The 21,507-nt window shown below is 38.5% G+C and overlaps 1 protein-coding gene across 1 annotated transcript in view; it reads right to left on the minus strand.

The window, feature by feature from the left end:
• Positions 1-21,208, minus strand: part of DNAH12 (dynein axonemal heavy chain 12) — a 247,019-nt gene extending 225,811 nt beyond the window's left edge. The window contains exons 1-3 of the mRNA XM_045992256.1: positions 20,923-21,208; positions 20,093-20,171; positions 11,836-12,038 (exon numbers count right to left, since the gene is read on the minus strand). Of these exons, the coding sequence (XP_045848212.1) occupies positions 11,836-12,005 (170 nt within the window). The 5' untranslated portion in view covers positions 12,006-12,038; positions 20,093-20,171; positions 20,923-21,208. The remainder of the gene's footprint in view (positions 1-11,835; positions 12,039-20,092; positions 20,172-20,922) is intronic.
• Positions 21,209-21,507: the final 299 nt, after the last annotated feature.

Consider the following 21,507-nt stretch of genomic DNA (forward strand, 5'->3'; position numbering starts at 1 on the left):
CTGAGCAAAAGAGAGACAAACAATGACTGGATCATGAGGGCAGAATTCAAGAGATAAGTGATACAATAAGATGAAACAATATTAGAATAATTGGGATCCCAGAAGAAGAAGAAAGAGAAAGAGGGGCAGAAGGCATACTGGATCAAATTATAGCAGAGAATTTCCCTAATATGGCAAAGGGAACAAGCATCAAAATCCAGGAGGCACAGAGAAACCCCCTCAAAAGCAATAAAAATAGGTCTATACCCCATTATCTAATAGTAAAACTTACAAGTCTTAAACACAAAGAGAAAATCCTGAAAGCAGCTTGGACAAGAGGTCTGAAACATACAATGGTAGAAATATTAGATTGGCAGCAGACTTATCCACAGAGACCTGGCATGCCAAAAAGGACTGGCATGATATATTCAGAGCACTAAACAAGAAAAATATGAGGCCAAGAATACTACATCCAGCTAGGCTGTCACTGAAAATAGAAGGAGAGAGAAAAGGCTTCCAGGACAAACAAAAATTTAAAGAATTTGCAAACACTAAACCAGCCCTACAGGAAAAATTGAAAGGGGTCCTCTTAGCAAAGAAAGAGCCTAAAAGTAAGAGACCAGAAGGAACAGAGACAATATACACTAACAGTCACCTTACAGGCAATACAATGGCACTAAACTCATATCTTTCAATAGTTACTCTGAATGTAATGAGTTAAATGCCCCAATCAAAAGACACTGAGTATCAGAATGGATTAAAAGAAATAAGGGATGCCTGGATGGCTCAGGCGGTTGAGCCACTGCCTTCAGCTTGGGTCATGATCCTGGGGTCCTGGGATCAAGTCCCACATCGGGTTCCTTGCTCAGCAGGGAGCCTGCTTCTCTCTCTGCCTCTGCCTGCCACTTGTGTGCTCTTGCGCTCTCTCCCTCCCTCTCTCTCTAAAAATAAATTTTTAAAAAAAGACCCATCAATATGCTGTCTACAAGAAACTCATTTTAGACCCAAAGACACCTCCACATTTAAAGTGTAGAAAACAATTTACCATGCTAGACATCAAAAGAAAGCTGGGGTGGCAATCCTTATATCAGATAAATTCAATTTTCAGCTAAAGACTATAATAAGAGATGAGGAAGGACACTACATCATACTTAAAGGGTCTGTCCAACAAGAAGATCTAAAAGTTTCAAATATCTATGCCCCTAACATGGAACAGCCAATTCTATAAACTAATTAATAACAAAATCAAAGAAACACATTGACAATAACACAATAATAGTGGGGGACTTTAAGACTACCTCACTGAGGGGCACCTGGGTGGTTCAGTGGGTTAAGCCACTGCCTTCGGCTCAGGTCATGATCTCAGGGTCCTGGGATTGAGCCCCACATCGGGTTCTCCACTCAGTGGGGAGCCTGCTTCCCCCTCTCTCTCTGCCTGCCTCTCTGTCTACTTGTGATCTCTCTCTCTCTGTCAGACAAATAAATAAAATCTTTAAAAAAAAAAAAGAAAAACTACCTCACTGAAATGGACAGATCATCCAAGTAAAAGATCAACAAGGAAATAAAGGCTTTAAATGACACACTGGACCAGACGGACATCACAGATATATTCAGAGTATTCTATCCTAAAGCAACAGAACACACATTCTTCTTGAGTGCACATGGAACATTCACCAGAATAGATCACATACTGGGTCACAAATCAGGTCTCAACAAGTACCAAAAGACTGGGATCATTCCCTGCATATTTTCAGGCCACAACGCTTTGAAACTGGAACTCAATCACAAGAGGAAAGTTGGAAAGAACTCAAATACAAGAGAAAGAAAGCCTAAACTCAGCAGGAGAAGAGAAATCCTAAAGCTCAGAGCAGAAATCAATGAAATAGAATCCAAAAAAAAAAAAAAAAAAGAACAAATCAACGAAGCTAGGAGCTGGTTCTTTGAAAGAATCAATAAGATTGCTAAACCCTTGGCCAGATGCATCAAAAAGAAAAGAGAAAGGACCCAAATAAATAAAATCATGAATGAAAGAGGAGAGATCACAACCAACACCAAAGAAATACAAACAACTATAAAAACATATTATGAGCAACTATACACCAGCAAATTTGACAATCTGGAAGAAATGGATGCATTCCTAGAGACATATAAACTACCACAACTGAACCAGGAAGGAATAGAAAACCTGAACAGACCCATAACCACTAAGGAGATTGAAGCAGTCATCAAAAATCTCCCAACAAACAAGAGCCCAGGGTCAGACGGCTTCCCAGGGGAATTCTACCAAACATTTAAAGAAGAATTAATACCTATTCTCCTGAAACTGTTCCAAAAAATAGAAATGGAAGGAAAACTTCCAAATTCATTTTATGAGGCTAGCATTATCTTGATCCTAAAACTAAAGACCCCGTCAAAAAGGAGAATTACAGACCAATATCCTTGATCAAACAGATGCAAAAATTCTCACCAAAATACTAGCCAATAGCATCCAACAGTACATTAAAAGGATTATTCACCATGACCACGTGGGATTTATTCCTGGGCTGCAAGTTTGGTTCAACACCCGCAAATCAATCAATGTGATACAATACATTCATAAAAGAAAGAACAAGAACCATATGATACTCTCAACAGATGCTGAAAAAGCATTTGACAAAGTACAGCATCCTTTCATGATCAAAACTCTTCAAAGTGTAGGGTTAGAGGGTACATACCTCAATATCATCAAAGCCATCTATGAAAAACCCACAGTGAGTATCATTCTCAATGGGGAAAAATTGAGAGCTTTTCCCTTAAGTCAGGAACACGGCAGGGATGTCCACTATCGCCACTGTTATTCAACATAGTACTAGACGTCCTAGCCTCAGCAATCAGACAACAAAAAGAAATAAAAGGGATCCAAATCAGCAAATCATTCTTTGCAGATGATATCCTACTTTATATGGAAAACCCAAAAGACTCCACTCCAAAACTGCTAAAACTCACAGAGGAATTCAGTAAAGTGTCAGGATATAAAATCAATGCACAGAAGTCAGTTGCATTTCTATACACCAACAGCAAGACAGAAGAGAGAAATTAAGTAGATCCCATTTATAATTGTGCCCAAAACCATAAGATACCTAGGAATAAACCTAACCAAAGAGGCAAAGGATCTGTACTCAGAAAACTACAGAATACTCATGAAAGAAATTGAGGAAGACACAAAGAAATGGAAAAACGTTCCATGCTCCTGGACTGGAAGAACAAATATTATGAAAATGTATATACTACCTAGAGCAATCTACACATTTAATGCAATCCCTATCAAAATACCCTCAACTTTTTCAAAGAAATGGAACAAATAGTCCTAAAATTTGTACAGAACCAGATAAGACCTCAAATAGCCAGAGGAATGTTGAAAAAGAAAACCAAAGCTGGGGGCATCACAATTCCAGACTTCAAGCTCTATTACAAAGCTGTCATCATCAAGACAGTATGGTACTGGCACAAAAACAGACACATAGATCGATGGAACAGAATAGAGAGCCCAGAAATGGACCCTCCACTCTATGGTCAACTAATCTTTGACAAAGCAGGAAAGAATGCCCAATGGAAGAAAGACAGTCTCTTCAACAAAGGGTGTTGGGAAAATTGGGCAGCCACATACGAAAGAATGAAACTGGACCATTTCATTACACAACACACAAAAATAGACTCAAAATGGATGAAAGACCTCAATGTGAGACAGGAATCCATCAAAATCCTTGAGGAGAACACAGGCAGCAACATCTTCAACCTCAGCTGTAGCAACTCCTTCCTAGATACATTGCCAAAAGCAAGGGAAGTAAGGGCAAAAATGAACTATTGGGAGTTCATCAAGATCAAAAGCTTTTGCACAGCAAAGGAAACAGTCAAAACCAAAAGACAACTGACAGAATGGGAGAAGATATTCACAAATGTCTTATCAGATAAGGGGCTAGTGTCCAAAATCTATAAAGAACTTATCAAACTCAACACCCAAAGAACAAATAATCCAATCAAGAAATGGGCAGAAGACATGAACAGACATTTCTGCAAAGAAGACATCCAGATGGCCAACAGACACATGAGAAAGTGCTCACATCATCACTCAGCATCAGGGAAATACAAATCAAAACCACAATAAGATACCACCTCACGCCAGTCAGAATGGCTAAAATTAACAAGTCAGGAAATGACAGATGTTGGCAAGGATGCAGAGAAAGGGGCACCCTCCTACACTGTTGGTGGGAATGCAAGCTGGTACAGCCACTCTGGAAAACAAAAAGTTGGAAATAGAGTTACCCTATGACCCAGGAATCGTGCAATGGGTATTTACCCCAAAGATACAAGCATAGTGATCCCAAGGGCCATGTGCACCTGAATATTTATAGCAATAATGTCCAAAACAGCCAAACTATGGAAAGAACCTAGATGTCCATCAACAGATGAATGGATAAAGAAGATGTGGTATATATATATATATATATATATACAATGAAATACTATGCAGCCATCAAAGGAAATGAAATCTTGCCATTTGCAACAACGTGGATGGAACTAGAGGGCATTATGCTGAGCAAAATAAGTCAATCAGAGAAAATTATCATATGATCTCTCTGATATGAGGAATTTGAAAGGCAGGGTGGGGGGTTGTAGGGGGTAGGGAAGGGAAAAATGAAACAAGATGGGATCGGGAGGGAGAAAAACCATAAGAGACTCTTAATCTCACAAAACAAACTGAAGGTTGCTGGGGGGTGGGGGGTAGGGATAGGGTGGCTGGGTTACGGACATTGGGGAAGGTATGTGCTATGGTAAGTGCTGTGAAATGTGTAAGCCTGACAATTCACAGACCTATATCCCTGGGGCAAATAATACATTATATACTAATTTTTTAAAAAATTTTAATACAAAAAAATATAAGATTTCTTTATCTTACTGAATTGTTTTAAATTTTTATTTGTTTATTTTCAGCATAACAGTGTTCATTGTTTTTGCACCACACCCAGTGCTCCATGCAGTACGTGCCCTCCCTATTACCCACCACCTGGTTCCTCAACCTCCCACCCCCCCCCGCCCCTTCAAAACCCTCTGGTTGTTTTTCAGGGTCCATAGTCTCTCATGGTTCATCTCCCCTTCCAGTTTCCCTCAACTCCCTCTCCTCTCCATCTCCCCATGTCCCTTTGGAAACTCCAAAATTTAAAAAAACAAAAAAAGGAAAAGAAAAAACCAAATCCCAATAGTATTATCAATGAGACCTTACTTTTCAAATTATTCATGTGTACTATAAAAAAATGAGACTAAAAATAAAAATCAAATTTTTTCCAATTCAAACTAACAGACAAATTTTAAGTTAATCCTGATGCTTACTAGAACCTCATATGTATTGACCATGTTCAAAAGCCACCCAGTTAGAGAAGCCTCACCTTACCCCTTATATTAAGTAGCACTTCAATCACTATCTAACCTCTTTATCCTCCACTTACCTTTGCTTCATAGAACTTACCCACCATCTGACATATTGCATGTTGGAGACTCTTTTGTTCCTCACCTTGTCTCTAATGCCCAGAACAGCACCCAGGCATATAATATGTACTTGATAAATAGTTTGAAAAGAGGGTCACCTAGGTAGTTCAGTCGGTCAAGCATCTGCCCTTGGCTCAGTTCATGATCACAGGGTCCTGACCCTGGATCCCATCCTGGGATGTCTCTCCCTCTACTCCTCCCCCTGCTTGAGTTCTCTCTCTTTCTCAAATAAATAAAATCTTTTTGAAAAAGTTTGAACACAAGAATTTATCATCCATAAAATAAAGTTATATCATACTGAATGCTCATATTGTGCAAGACACTCTACTAGGTTTCATTAAAATATAACAGCAACAATCTCAAGGAAATGCTAAACCGAAAGGGTGAGGAGATAAAAACAGGTACCATATGAAAGGCATGGGGCCCTGACAGTTCAGAGGAGGGGACAAGTTCACTTCCAACTGGAGGTGTCTATAAAGGCTACCTGAACACGCTTGCATTTGCAATGAACTTTAATAAGATAGGAGATTTAAGTGGAGATGTAGTTTTCCTGGGTAGACGGATTTGAACAGACATGACTATACTGAGGAACAGAAAGGCAAGGGAATGATCAAAGGGAAAAACAGGGAGTAGTAGGGAGTTGTTCAATATGCCCAGAGGTTATGGGACCAAATCGAGATTAGTTTGGAGAAATGAACTGGAATATCCAACTAAGGGCCTCAAATAAGGTTGTTTTTTTTTTTTTTTTAATTCAATAGACAACTCTCGCTGAGAGATTTTGAGCATGTAAACATTTTTAGGAAAACAAATATACCAGTTTGTAAAGGTATATATACTGGGGCAGATGGCCAAAGCAATAGAGTATACAAGTAAAAAGAAAAGAGACCTGAGAAAGAAGATTGGAGGATGCCAAACATGACAGGAATAAGAAAAAAATGCAATTGAAGGGGGCAAAGGAGATGTGATCAGAGAGGCAGGAGGAAAACCAAAAGGAAATTCAAGGGAAAGACAGACACCAAAACCATATAAGCATGGACTGGTAAGTTCAAGAGAGATAAGAGCCATGTCTGTTTTGCTCACTGTTCTATCCACAATATTTAGATAGTGTCCATCAAGGTCAATAAATACCTATGGAATGATCGGAATTGTGGATTTGGAAAAAAATCTCATATATCTAATTCAGTACCTAATTTGATGTACGAATACTCTAAAAATATTAAGTTGTACCCTGAGGTGAGTGAGGGGAACAGTGTTCATCACTTTCTGAGGTAGCCCAATTTATTGTCAGCTAGCTTATGTTCTTAGAAACAAATCTTTATGTAGGTTATATCCTTGTAACTTTTGTTCTCCAGAGCTATACACAAAAAGCCCTATTCTTTTTCTGTTACCCTTCTGAAACTTAATGATACCTATCCAGTTCTTTAAACTATTCCTGTCAATAAAAGTTGTCCACTTGTGATGAGCTCATTATGTTTTAGGCATTGGCTTAAGCTCTTTACATGCATGGATCTCATTTAACTCTCACAAAAAATCCAAAGAGAAAAGCATGATTCTTATCTCCATCTTACAGATAGGAAGGTGAAGATACGTAAAGTTACTTCACTTGCCAAATTCACGCATGGCTTATAAGCTGCAGATATGGGATACAAACTCAGGTCTCTTTGGTGCCCATCTATACTCTTACCCAATAAGCAATCAGCCTCCTTCAAAGGAGATGGTTCATCAAAATTCCTCTCTCTTTCTTGCTAATTTGGTTTATCAACATGCCTCTTAAAGTGTGACTCCAGAATTTCAGATGTTGTTTGACCAGTGCGGAGTGAATATTTTCTATCGCCCATTGTAGACATTTTACATTTATCTTAGCAGCTTAAGACTGCAATGTCAAGCTTCAACTCTTGACCCCAAGATCAAGTGTCACAGACTCTAGGGACTTAGCCAGCCGCACTCCTGAATTAGCTTTCTTGAGTAGCCTCATTTCCATGTTAACTCTTATTGAACCCGGCTAAAACTAAAATTCCAAAGGCTTTTTCATAAGAAGTAGGAAATGTGGCTGGAATATCCCCCTTCCTCTTTACTTTGTGAATCATTAAGGCCTCAGCCAGACTTCCTTTCATCTGTCATTATTTTCCTGAATAGCCTAGCTCTCCACGATCCATACTTTCAAGGAATTTGCTTTATACTTCCGTACACTAGATGGCACTAGCTGACTTGCACTGTAATTATCCCAGCAAAAATATGCTTGACCTCCTTGAGCTCCTTACATACAAAAGCCACCCTTTGAGATAGCAGCAATTTCCTGGGGCGTGTTTTCTCCTACTAGCTATAAATAAAAAGAGCTAGGAAGAATATAAAAGTGAGCCTTTTCCTTCTCTGTTTTTGCTTTGTCGGTTGACAGCCAGAAACAAATAAATGAACACAAATTGGGTAATTTCTTTTTTTTTTTTAATTATTTATTTATTTGACAGGAGAGAGAGAGATCACAAGTAGACAGAGAGGCAGGCAGAGAGAGAGAGAGGGAAGCAGGCTCCCTGCTGAGCAGAGAGCAGGGCGCGGGACTCGATCCCAGGACCCTGAGATCACGACCTGAGCCAAAGGCAGCGGCTTAACCCACTGAGCCACCCAGGTGCCCCACAAATTGGGTAATTTCAAAGGAACTATGTGAGAGACCTCGGGCAGTGAAGGAGAGAAAAGTTGGTCTGAATCAAGAGGGAGATAATGGCCAAGGAAGAAGTGACTCATTCCTGGGACTCTGGAAAGCTACAAAATGATTTTTTTTTTCTTACCCAAGTGTTCCAAGGCACTGGTCACAGGAGGGGCCCAGTTACGCCCAGGATACCTTATCGTACCTCAGTCCTGAAACTCTCTACCAACAGACTTCACCCCAACTTGAAACCAGGAAATCTATGTTCCTATTGTCTAATAGGTAGAGGTAGCAAAAGACAGAAAATCACAAAATCCACAGTCTTCCAGAAAAATGTGTTTCTGATATAAAAACCTTTCATTGCAAATGCATTTATCCTAAATAAACACATGGCGATTCTAATCTCAGTATTAATATAGCACTATGCCTCAGGCAACTTTGAGACTCTGTTATTAAGCATCCAAATGAGAGAGTACTATTTATACATCTGTAAAAAGCACAAGAGTCAGGTTCTTCCTTTAAAAATTCACTCATTCAATTCATCAACAATAACATGCCAGGTACTGTGCTTTGTGTTGAGATCTCCATGCTAAGTATGTCAAAGTAAATAGAAAAGAATGGCAACAAAGACACTATACACTGTGTTGTTGAGGAAGTTACACTTCCTTTATCTATTTGCTGACTGACCCTTCTGTACACAACATCTAAATATTCTAATTCCTGAGGTATCTGAGTGGCTCGGTCAGTTAGACATCTGACTCTTGATTTCAGCTCAGGTCATGATCTCGGGGTTGTGGAATCAAGTCGCTCATTGGGCTCCACACTCAGCGTGAAGTTGGCTTGTCCCTTTCCCTCTGCTCCTCCCCCTGCTCTCTCTCTCAAATAAATAAATAAAATCTTTAAAAAATAAATATTATAATTCCTAAAGGCTTAGTCCATGGCTGCCTTCTCCTCTTAATTTTTACTTTCTCTAGATGATCTGAATTATTCCTCATAGTCTTAACAATCATCTACATTCTGCTGACTCCCAAATTTGTATCTTTAGCCTAGATATATATATATACACATATATATATACATATATATATCTATCCAGCTGCTGCCTACTTAACATATTACACATATATATGGGGAATATGTTAAGTAGGCAGCAGCTGGATAGATAGATCGATAGATAGATAGAGAGAGAGATAGATAGATAGAGATAGATAGATCGATAGATAGATAGATAGAGATATCTATCTCTATCTATCTATCTATCGATCTATCTATCCAGCTGCTGCCTACTTAACATATTCCCCCTTACACGTCACATAAGCATCTCAGCTTCAAAAATTACCTCCCCAATCTCCTAGACTTCTGACTCTCTATAAATATATACACTACCATCTACCTTGTTACCAAAGCCAATTCAACAGCAAGTCCTACTAATTCTGGATCCAAACCTACCCCCTGAAAATATGTTTCTCTCCTCTTCCACTGTCTCCAGCCTTATCCAAACCATGGAAAGCTTTCATCTATGTTATTACAAAAGCATCCTACCTGGTCTCCCTCTTTTCCTCTACTCTTGCCCTTTTCACTTCCACCTCAGTCTATGCTTAATACCCAGACTGATATTTTTAAAACGTAAATTGAATTTCATGTCACATCCCGGTTTAAAACATTTCAATGGCTCCCATTGTCCTTAAAGTGGAATCTGAATTCATTATCATGGCTTACAAAGTCTTTCACGCCCTGTCCCCACCCTTCTCTCACCTTCACCTGATACCACCACTCTTCCCCAGGTTCCTGATACTCTAGAGACACTGGCTTTTGTCACCTCCCAGAACACATGAAAGCATTCATATTCCAGGGCTTTCATATTCATATTCCACTCACTATCCCCTCTTTGCTAGAGTGATATTCTCCAGTTTATTTAATGAAAAGTTTTGGGTGCCTAGATAGCTCAGTTGGTTAAGTGACTGCCTTCAGCTCCAGTCATGACCTTGGAGTCCCATGATCAAGTCCTCCATCAGGCTCCCTGCTCAGCAAGGAGTAGGCTTCTCCCTCTGACCCTCCTCCTTCTCATGCTCTCTCTCTTATTTTTTCCCTCAAAAAAAAAAAAGAAAGAAAAGAAAAGAAACGAAACTTTTTTTTTTAAATTAAAAGCTTCTAACACTTTTTTTTTTTTAAGATTTTTTTAATTAACATATAATGTACTGGGACGCTTGGGTGGCTCAGTCAGTTAAGCTGCTGCCTTAGGCTCAGGTCATGATCCCAGAGTCCTGGGATCATGTCCCACAGCGGGCTCCTTGCTGGGCAGGGAGCCTGCTTCTCTCTACCCCTCTGCCTGCCACTCTGCCTACTTGCGCACACACACTCTCTCTCTCTCTCAATCTGACAAATAAATAAATAAATAAATAAATAAATAAATAAAATCTTTTAAAAAAAAAACATATAATGTACTATTTGTTTCAGGAGTACAGGTCTATGATTCATCAGTCTTAAACAATACACAGTGCTCCAGCCACCCTTTCCTTCACATCCCCCTCTGCTTCAGCAACCCTCAGTTCATAAAATTTTATTTATTTATTTGAGAGAGAGAGAGAGCACAAGCAGGGGGGGCAGCAGAGGGAGAAGGAAAAGCAGGCTCTCCACTGAGCATGGAACCCAATGCCCTGCTCAATCCCAGGGTTCTAGGATCATGACCTGAGTCAAAGGCAAACACTTAACCAACTAAGCCATCCACACATCCCAGTTCCTTACTCTTCAGATCTCTACTTAAATATCATCTCCACAGGACTTTCCTGTGATGTTCCTAGGGACACCTTCCTGATCACTCTCTATCCCACAATCTTACATCTTCATAGTATCCATCACTACTTAAAAGGTTAACATACCCTTTTTGTTTGTTTTTATATGTTTACTGTCTGTCTCCTCCCACTAGAACATAAAGACACAATCCCTTCTGTTGTCATCTCTTTGGTCTCCCCAGTAACAAGCACAATGTCTGTGTAACAGTTGGTAGGTAATATTGCTAAATAAATGGATGCAGGAGAATATGAAAAAAAGTTAAAGCTGTACAAATGGGATTAGGAGAAGGCTTTCCAGAGGAGGTGGTCCATAAACTCAGCCTTGAAGAACTAATATAAATATTCAGGCAGACAAATACTTTCCAGTGAAGGGAATTGCAGGGAGCAATTGTGAAATCTATTTTTCACTAAACTGTGAAAAACATAATACACTCATAGAACTGTAAGTAGTTCAACATAACGACGTGAGATGATAAAAGGTTTTGGAGTAAGAACAATATGTAACTCTTAGGGCAACCCCTTCTTTAGTCTCTAAGCCTACTAAAACATTGAGTAGACCTACATTTATAAAGAATAAGATAAGAATAGTACCCACCATGTAGGGTAGTTGTGAGAAGTACAGATGAAGTGCTAAAAACAACGCTGAGACTAAGCAGTGATTAGCATAAACCCTATATTAACTATAGATATAGTGACATATATCTATACATTAAGTGACATATAACATATATATACAGTGATATATAACATTTACTATTGTGATTACTTTTTGTTCCTCTAATTGAACTTGATATTTTGCCCATGAACAACCTATATAGTTAACGCTGTTTTATGAGAACATAAACACCAATTGTTTCACTTGAACTCCAGAAAAGAATTATTTACCAATATGCTACTTACACTAATTGATTAATCGTCTTCTGCTGCTCCTTAGATCTTCTGTAATTCAGCAATTTACTTTGTGCTGGTGTGTCAACACCTATGTCTTCAGGGGGGCGCACAATGGGAGGTAACTTCAAGTTCAGAGCCTCCTTTTCTGCTGTGATTGCAGCTTTGTTCGGATCTGACATCTTGGCCTCCTGAAGATTAAAATGCTTTATACTCTAAGGAGAAAAATGCCCATAAAGCCATTATTGTAAATGTTAGCTTCAATAAGCTCATATCTTATCAATTCCAAAACTTCCCGACCTTTTGCAATCTTCCTCCCAAGTACCGTATTAGTCTAAAGAATGATGGCTGAGGTAAATGGGTAGGGATTCCTGTTACAGCTCTACATCCCACCTGCTACGAAGAAATAAAACCAGTTACTTCTCAGGGTTTCAGTTTTCCCATGGATGAAATTAAGGGACTGGATTAGATGCTCTCTAAATGCCCCTATGATTCTAGAATTCTGGGTTCAAATTTTTCCCTACAATGCAAACCATCACCACCACCTGAACAACAACAACAAAATCCAGCTGTTGGGGTATAATCGCTCTCCCAAAAAAGCAGATGTTTGACATCATTAATATCTTTAAACAGCAGTATTGTATCTCAGTCTTGCTACCGCGCTAGTAAGCAATACGATGATCAAACAAAACAAGGCATACTTTTTGCATAGAAAATCTAAAATGTCATGTAAATGTTGAACAATTAACTGTGATACCAACTACATTTCCCGCGGATGCCCACAGATTTTGGAGATTCCGGCCTTGAAAAAGAGAGTATTTCTGCGGGCACCCAGTTAGAGATCTCCAGCCCTGGGAAAAGGGTAAGAGAAAACTAAAGGCAAGGAAGTACCTAGATTGCTTTTCACTACTCCCCAGCTGCGCAGACGAGAGGGAAAGTTTCAGTTAGCTTCTCCTCTGGAGAAACGAAGAGGGGAAACCAGGGGTGAAAGAAACCTCCTCGGGAACCCCACCGCCCCGGAAGAGCTGGGCGGTCTGACCGCCGTGTACAAACAAAGTTGTCGCCATGGAAACCGTCTCGGTTGCCACTGCAGAGACCGGATAGAAGTTGCCTGGTGAGGCAGTTGCTGAGCTGCAACAGATTAGGATTACCTGTCACAGTAACTCATTACTCAGTTTATTAATTCATTATGAATGGAGGGTTGAAGAATGAAATACATATATGCTTTTTTTTGGCTTAAAACAAACCCCACTTATTTGTAACCATTCTATGGCTTGGCTGGGAAGTTCTGATTTTTTTTTTTTATTATGTTATATTAGTCGCCATACAGTACGTCATTAGTTTTTGATGTAGTGTTTCAAGGTTCATTGTTTGTTTAACCTGCCTTCCCTTGGAAGGGACCCAGGGAATCAGGATCTTCAAGTTGGGGCAACCTGCAAGACTGGAAATTTGGATGTGTTGAAAAATAGATTTATGTAAATGCACTCAGAGGTGGATGAAGTCTTCAGATGTTCCCATAGTGAGTTCAGCAATATAATTTATGTTGTTTCTGTAGCTGGTATTTGTTTATACAGGAACTTTCCTTCAGGAAATCCTTGGCAAAAAAAGGTTAAGGGGTGTAAATTTTTCGAGTATGCATGGAGATAAAAATGTGAAACTTTGCTATCTGAGGCTGTGCAATGGATATTCCATCTAAAGGATGATAGCCTACACATATGCCGTGTGAATAAATAAAATTGGGGCATGCGTAAGTGCTGGTGGTGTTTTGATGGTACAGTCATTCAAAAAATATTTCAGCATATTTGACATAGAGTGCCAGTCACCATGTAAAGAATTTTCTATTAATTAGAGTACAGGCTACACGCCTATGTCTGGCACACAGTAGGTCCTCTGAAAACATCATTTGGGTGAGTGCATGAACAAGTTAAATATCCTCACTGCTTATAAAAGTAAGACATCCTTCTGTAGAAAGAAAATACCAGAATAAGTATGTGATGGTTTTTTGGCATTTGCTTAGGCTAAATTACAGGCTGTGGACTTAAAGGAAGACAGAAATCTTTAGTATCATACCCACAACCTCTCCCAGTTATCCAATCAAACACTAATCTGGTGCTGCAATGAAGAGATTTTGCAAATGCAATTCAAATCCCTAGTAAATTGCTGTTAAACTAGGGAAAGTACATGGTTGGGGCTGACTCAATCTGTGAAATCCTTTAAAGAGAACTTTAGGCACTGTGCTGAGTCAGACTCTAAACAGCAGCTAGGTTTGTAACTGCTCTCTCTTCTCTGGATCTTCCTTTTCTGTCCCTTTCTGACAACCTGCCCTATAGATCTTGGACTTGCTTAACCAGTTCAACCACAACTGCATAAGTTAATTCCTTGTAATAAATCTATATATATACATACATAATACACATGAATAAATATAGGGAACGTATATAATCTGCTGGTTCTGTTTCCCTCATTAAACCCTAATACAATGTATATCTTTTTTTAACAGCTTTATGTAGGTATAATTTACATACTATAAAAATTTACCATTTTGAAGTGTATAATTCAATAATTTTTTAAGTAAATGTAGAGAATTATACAACCATTACACCAAGATCCAGATCTAAAACATTTCAGTCACTGCAAAAAGTTCACTTGGGTTCATGTGCAGTGAATTCCCACTCCCATCTCCAACCCCAGGCAACCACTGATTGGCTTTTGGCCTCTACAGGTTTGCAATTTCTGAAAGTTTCATATAAGTGGAATAAAAGATTTTGTAGTCTTTTGTGTTTGGCTTCTTCCTCTTAATGAAAACATGTTTGAGGTTCACCCATGTGTAGTATGTAACAAAGTTCATTTTTATTGCCAAATAGTCTTCCATTATATGGATATATCACATTTGGTTTATCCATTCCCCAGTTGATGGGACGTTTGATTGCTTCCAGTTTGGAGCTATTATGAACAACCCTGACACGAACATTCACGTACAGATGTTAGGATGAACGTACATTTTCATTTCTCATCAATAGAAACCTAGAGTAGAATTACTGGGTTGAGTGATAAGTCCATGTTTAACCTTTTAAGAAACTGTCAAACTCTTTCCCAAAGTGGCTGAGAGATTTTACATTCCTACCAGCAATGTATTAGAGTTCCAACTTCTTCAGGTCTTGCCAAAACTTGGTATTATCTATCTTTTTTATTACAGCCATTCTAGAGGGCATATAGTGGTATCTCTTTGTGTTTTCAATTTTCATTTCCCTAAATACTAACGATGTTGAACATCTTTTTGTTACAGAATTTTTTCTCTGCTGGTGCCTGCGGTTCTTAGTCACACCACTTTGAGGAATGAAGAGGTAGACCAGATAGAGTGGTGGGCAGCAAAGAAAGGTTTATTGAGTGATAGTGAAGGAAAGATTATTGAGTGGTAGTACAAAGCTCCCAAAGAGAGAAGGAACCCCAAGAGGGTTGTCATGGGAATTTAGGGAGTTTTAATGAGCTTGTTAGCCAGCTGTTTTAATCTGATTAACCCTCCCTGTGCCTGTCACATATCCATTACATAGGAAAGGGTGGAGGGCTCCTTTTAGGGTAGTGTAAAATCCTTTTAAGGGTGCTTTCCTTTTGGAGCAGGGACCCCTTGTCCCTGCCTGCCTTTCACCTATCCATCATTTTCATGTGCTCATTATCCACTAACGTATCTTTTTTTGATGAAATGCTTATTCAAATCTTTCATCCATTTTTAAATTGGATTATTTAACTTTTTATCAGTTGTTAAGAGTTCTTTATATTATGGATTCAAGTCCTTTCAGATAATTTGCAAACACATTCTCTTGGTATACAGCTTATCTTTTCATTTTCTTAATGGTGCCTTTTGAAAAGCAAAAGTCTTCATTTTTTTTTTTTTAAGATTTATTTATTTGGGGAGGGAGTGGAGGAAGGGGAAGAAAGAGAGGAAGAGAGAAAATCTCCAGCAGACTCCATGCTGAGCAAGGAGCCCAATGTGGGGCTCAATCCCAGGACACTGGTATCATGATCTGAGCTGAAATCAAGAGTCAGTCAGTCGCTTAACCAACTGAGCTGCCCAGGTGCCCCTAAGAGTCTTCAAATTTTATAAAATCAAACCTAAGATATTTTTTTATGGGTCACACTTTTGAGGCTATTATCTATGAAAAATAGATAAGGTCATGAAGATTTTCTCCTTTGTTTTCTTCTAGTTTTTGGTTTTACATTTAGATCTATGGTCTATTGACAGTAAATTTCTATATTTGGTGAGAGGTACAGATCCAGTCTATCATTTTTTATATATACATATACATTTTTATATATACCTATACAATTTTTATATACACATACAATTGTATATGTATATGTATACATTTTTATATATACATATACAATTGTTCCAATATTATGTCTTGAAAAAGTTGTCCTTTCCCCACTGAATTGCCTTGGGATCTTTGTTGAAAATCAATTGACCATAATGTAAGGGTTTATTTCTGGACACCCAATTCTGTCCTACCAATCTACATGTTTATCTTTATACAATACCACACAGTCTTGATTACTGCAGCTTTAGTAAAAATGGTTACAGTTTTAAAACTGGATAGTGTCAGTCCTCCAATTTCATTCTTTTTTCTTTCAAGCCATAAGAGACTTTTTTTTTTAATTAATTTATTTATTTTCAACGTAACAGTACTCATTGTTTTTGCACCACACCCAGTGCTCCATGCAATACGTGCCCTCTCTATTACCCTCCACCTGGTTCCCCAACCTCCCTCCCTCCACCCCTTCAAAACCCTCAGGTTGTTTTTCAGAGTGCATAGTAAGAGACGTTTTTTTCAAAGATTTTTATGTATTTATTTATTTGAGAGACAGAGAGAATGAGAGAAAGAACATGAGCAGATAAGGGGCAGAGGGAGCAAACTATCTGCTGAGCAGGGAGCCCAATGTGGGGCTCAATCCTGGGACTCCAGGATCATGACCTGAGCTGAAGGCAGACACTTAACCAACTGAGCCACCAAGGTGCCCCTCATTATTTGTTTTTATTAATAGAAAGTAGTGATTTTGACTCTTCTAGGTCCTTTGCATTTCCATCCAAATTTTAAGATCAGTTTGTCAATTTCTACAAAAGAGTCAGCTGAGATTTTAATAAATCTTTTGCTTTGAAAGAAAAACAGTTAGCTATCTAAACATATAATTTGCAGCTTAAAATCCCACCTTAAAAGCTCTCTTTCTTGGGGCGCCTGGGTGGCTCAGTGGTTTAAGCCTCTGCCTTCGGCTCAGGTCATGATCCCAGGGTCCTGGGATCGAGTCCCGCATCGGGCTCTCTGCTCGGCGGGGAGCCTGCTTCCTCCTCTCTCTCTGCCTGCCTCTCTGCCTACTTGTGATCTCTCTCTGTCAAATAAATAATTAAAAAAAAAAAAAGCTCTCTTTCTTGATTTAAAGTTAGAAATATTATCTATGAGAGCAGAATCCATTTCACAAGTCCTTGATTATTTAAAAGCTCTTATGAATATAACACCAAAACATGCTTGTCTAATACTATACAAAAAGTTTCTTCTACTTATTAAATGTGAAAGATGCTAAGAGTACTTATGAGACTAACTTACTATGCTTTATATTATGCATTGTTCTTTTCAAAATTAAAAATGGGAGGGCAGGAAAAAGAAATAAGTCCATATGCACAAGAGTTCTTTGTGGAGTTAAATTGTGGCAGATTTTATATAGGATCTTTGATTTGAATTTCTTATCTTCTACTAATTTTTGATTGCTGTTAAACTAACATTAACTATAACTTATAATAAATGATATAGCTATATCATATATTATTTATACTATGCTATCTAGTGTAAGTATATATAACAACATAACCATTATACATCGCAATAAATTTTAAAATAAAAGAAATAGCACTGTTGGTGGGAATGTAAACCTGTACCACTGGTAGTGGTACAGCCACTACAGAAAACAGTATTGAGATTCCTCAAAAACTTGGAAACAGAACTACCATATGATCCAGCAATTCCACTTCTGAGTATGTATCTAAAGGAAACAGAATCACTATCTGCACCCCTGTGTTCACTGTAGCATTATTTACAATAGCCAAGATATGGAAACAACCTAAGTGTAAATGTCCTTTAAAGGATAAATGGATAAGCAAAATGTGATATAGAAAGAGCTATAGATACTAGAATATTATTCAGCCATAAGACAGGAAATCTTGCTATCTGTGACAACATGGATAGACATTGAGGGCATTATGCTAAGTGAAATAAGTCATACAAAGACAAATACTATATGATCTCAGTTATATGTAGAATCTAAAATACAAAAACAAAAACTGAAGATACTGGGGGTTGCCAGAGGCAGGGGAGGATGGAAGGCAGGGGAATTAAGGAAATGGGTGGAGATGGTCAAAAAAGGTAAAAACTTCCAATTATAAGATGAAGTTCTGGGGATATATATACATCATGGTGAATATAGTGACCATAAAAATTACATATCTGTGAGCTGCTAAGACAGTAGATCTTAAAAGTTCTCATCATGGCACAAAAATATAACTATGTAAATGATGATGTTAACTAAACCTTTATGGTAATTTTATATATATATATATATATATATATAATCATTGCTGTACACATTGGACTACTACAATGTTATATGTAAATAATATCTCAATAAAACTGGAAAAAAATTTTAAATGTTAAAGAAACAAAGAGACTCGTCCCTTAAATAAAAAGCAAATGCAGATTATCAAATTTGAATATATAAGTAGCAGATTACCCTGAATTATTACCAGGTACTACTCAAAATTTCTGAGTGCTATCATTCAACATTACAGTATCATATTGACTTTAATAAAAGAAGATAAAGGTATATTAGTAATCTATGTTGTTACCTACCAATGTTATTAACCAAGATGAAGGTAATCACAAGAAACTAGTCTTTATGTGCTAATCTTTGCTATATATATATAGAGAGAGAGAGAAAATTCCATCAACCATAAACTTTGATTAGTGAAATTTAGCTTGTGTTTCTTGGTACGGACTAAGAATGGTAGAATAAAATGATTTTTATTAGCTGCTTCCCCTTTTGGTATCAGGGAAAGCGTAGTGTTGGTTCTCTTCTGACTTCAAATCTTAATTATATAATTTTATATATTTTATGTATATAATTATGCTATAATTTAGCCTCATAAAAATAGAGCTTCAAACACACCATTTATTATGTATTATTTTCAAATCTGTTGAGTTCAAATCAAATTTTCTATGGGAACTTGTGATACTTTCATTCACTTTCTCTTGAAAGAACTCACAAAAGATAGTGAAAATGTAGGGTGAAAATGTAGGTGGATCACAGGAATGCAAAAGCCCATGGCTCTGGGAGTCCCAAACAGACCAGGTTGGACCACTCACCCCAAACTCCAAAGGGAGAGAGATGAATGGTAGTGAAACAAGAAAGGGATTTATTTCACTGAGGCCAACACCAGTGGCCTCAAAGACTGTTTCCAAAGTGCTGACAACATTCTAGGTTTATATAAGGCAAATGTAGGACAAAGGTTAGTGGGTACATGCAGGTGGGCAATAAAGGCCAGATGGATCACTGTCTAGGGGGTTAGGCCTTGCTGCCTCAGGGCAATCCTTATTGCTTGAGGCGGTAGTTTTGATTCCCATCACAAGATGCACTCCCTATAGGGTCTTTTGCCTGTGTAAAGAGATAAGCTGGGAGGAAGAACTTAATTAAAAAGTTTGAGGTCAAAATGGTGGTAGTTGAAATCCTCTTTCAAAAAGAGTCAGGTGGGGCACCTGGGTGGCTCAGTGGGTTAAGCCTCTGCCTTCTGCCTCAGATCAAGATCTCAGGGTCCTGGGATCTAGCCCCATGTCCCGCTCTCTGCTCAGCAGGGAGCCTGCTTCCTCCTCTCTCTCTGCCTGCCTCTCTGCCTACTTGTGATCTCTGTCCGACAAATAAATAAATAAAAATCTTTAAAAAATAAATAAATAAATTTTTTTAAAATTAAAAAAGAGTAAGGTACTGCACTATAGGTATACCATATTCCTATTTGTGTAAAGAAGTAGGAGGAAGTTATGTATTCATAATACTTAAGTGTTTGTGTTTGCACAGGAGTCAGTGGTGGAAAGACAACCTTTTTTTCACATGGGTCTGGTTTATTCTTTAAAAAATTAAGTACTAAGAGAAGTACTAAAAAGGCATCTGTCTCAAAACTAGGATTAAAACTTCTAATTGTTAAATTACATCAGTTTGTTTGAAGGAAACTCACATTTTCTAGTAGATCTTCTATCTTTCTTTATAAAGGCTGGTTTAAGGTTGAGTTCTGCAAAGTTGCCTGAAGGAAAATGCTGTGGATAAGAAAAATGCCATTTCAAAACTGGTTTGTTAAATGAGCTACTATCAACTAGACTACGAAGACTTATTTTCTTTCTTCCTTACATTAATCAGTTGATACAAAGTAATGACTTTTATACCTATACTGGAGCCTCGAACTGCTTATATACTATCGAACTGCTTATATACTATCAGTACGCCATCACCTTATCAAATATTTGGGGTGGGAGGAGGGCAGGACAGGAATAGAAATTTCAAGTAATTGCAAAACCCATCCTCATTTAGAACAAAGTCAAAAGCGTATTTTCTTCACGGTAAGCCAGAAGGTAAGATATGGCTTATTTTTTTTTAAGATTTTATTTATTATTTATTTGACAGGCAGAGATCACAAGTAGGCAGAGAGAGAGAGAGGTGGAAGCAGGCTCCCTGCTGAGCAGAGAGTCTGATGCGTGACTCGATCCCAGGACTCAGGGATCATGACCTGAGCCGAAGGCAGAGGCTTTAACCCACTGAGCCACCTAGCGCCCCAAGATATGGCTTATTATAAGCCCTATACCTAAGCATTCTAGTTGCAGGATAAGGAAAAGTGGATACAATTAGATCATTTGTGGACTGGAGTGACGTCTTAACTTCTTCTTTTAAGTCTCCAAGGTTTTTTTATTCCCAGTTAATCACCGCATATTAATTATATGCAACACAAAATCACTCTTGAAATATTTCTCCATTTGGTTTTCAGTGAACGCTACACTTCTCGTTTTCTCTTACTGGCTATTCTGTCTCCTGCCATGCATTCAGCAATGTCTTTTTGACCTTGAGCGGGTAACTTAATCACTCTGGACCTCGTAACCATAAATGAGGCTTTTAGCAGTCTTCGCTTCCTAAATCGTAATTCTTCTATAACTTAATTGTTACTAAGTACCACAAAAATAGTGCGTCTACGCTGGCCCGGCCTGAAACGAACCCACCCACACCTCGGAAAGGGCGAGCAGCAATGAGAATGTTGTAGAGAGGAACTTGGCAACGCTTTCCACGGCGGAAGCCAGGCTGGCAATCCCGGCCGAGCTCTCCACGCCCCGGCTAGAATTCAGAAAAAGTGCCCGCTTCCGTAGGGGAAGTGGAACCCATGACAACGCCGAACGACTTCCGGCTTGGCGCACCTTCCCTTCGGCCCTATAACTGCACTTTCGATAAACATACGGAGTCCAATATTTCCCTCAGGCATCTCCATGGTTTCTTTATTTCCCCCTCTTTATGGCTCTATTTGAAAATAAAGATTAAGCTGGGAGGGATTACAGATAGGCGTGGCTACGGAAAAAAGGAAGCCTATAAACCGACTTGGCGAAAATGCGG

The sequence above is a fragment of the Meles meles genome, chromosome 20 (assembly GCF_922984935.1).
Source record: "Meles meles chromosome 20, mMelMel3.1 paternal haplotype, whole genome shotgun sequence".
Lineage (NCBI taxonomy): Eukaryota > Metazoa > Chordata > Mammalia > Carnivora > Mustelidae > Meles > Meles meles.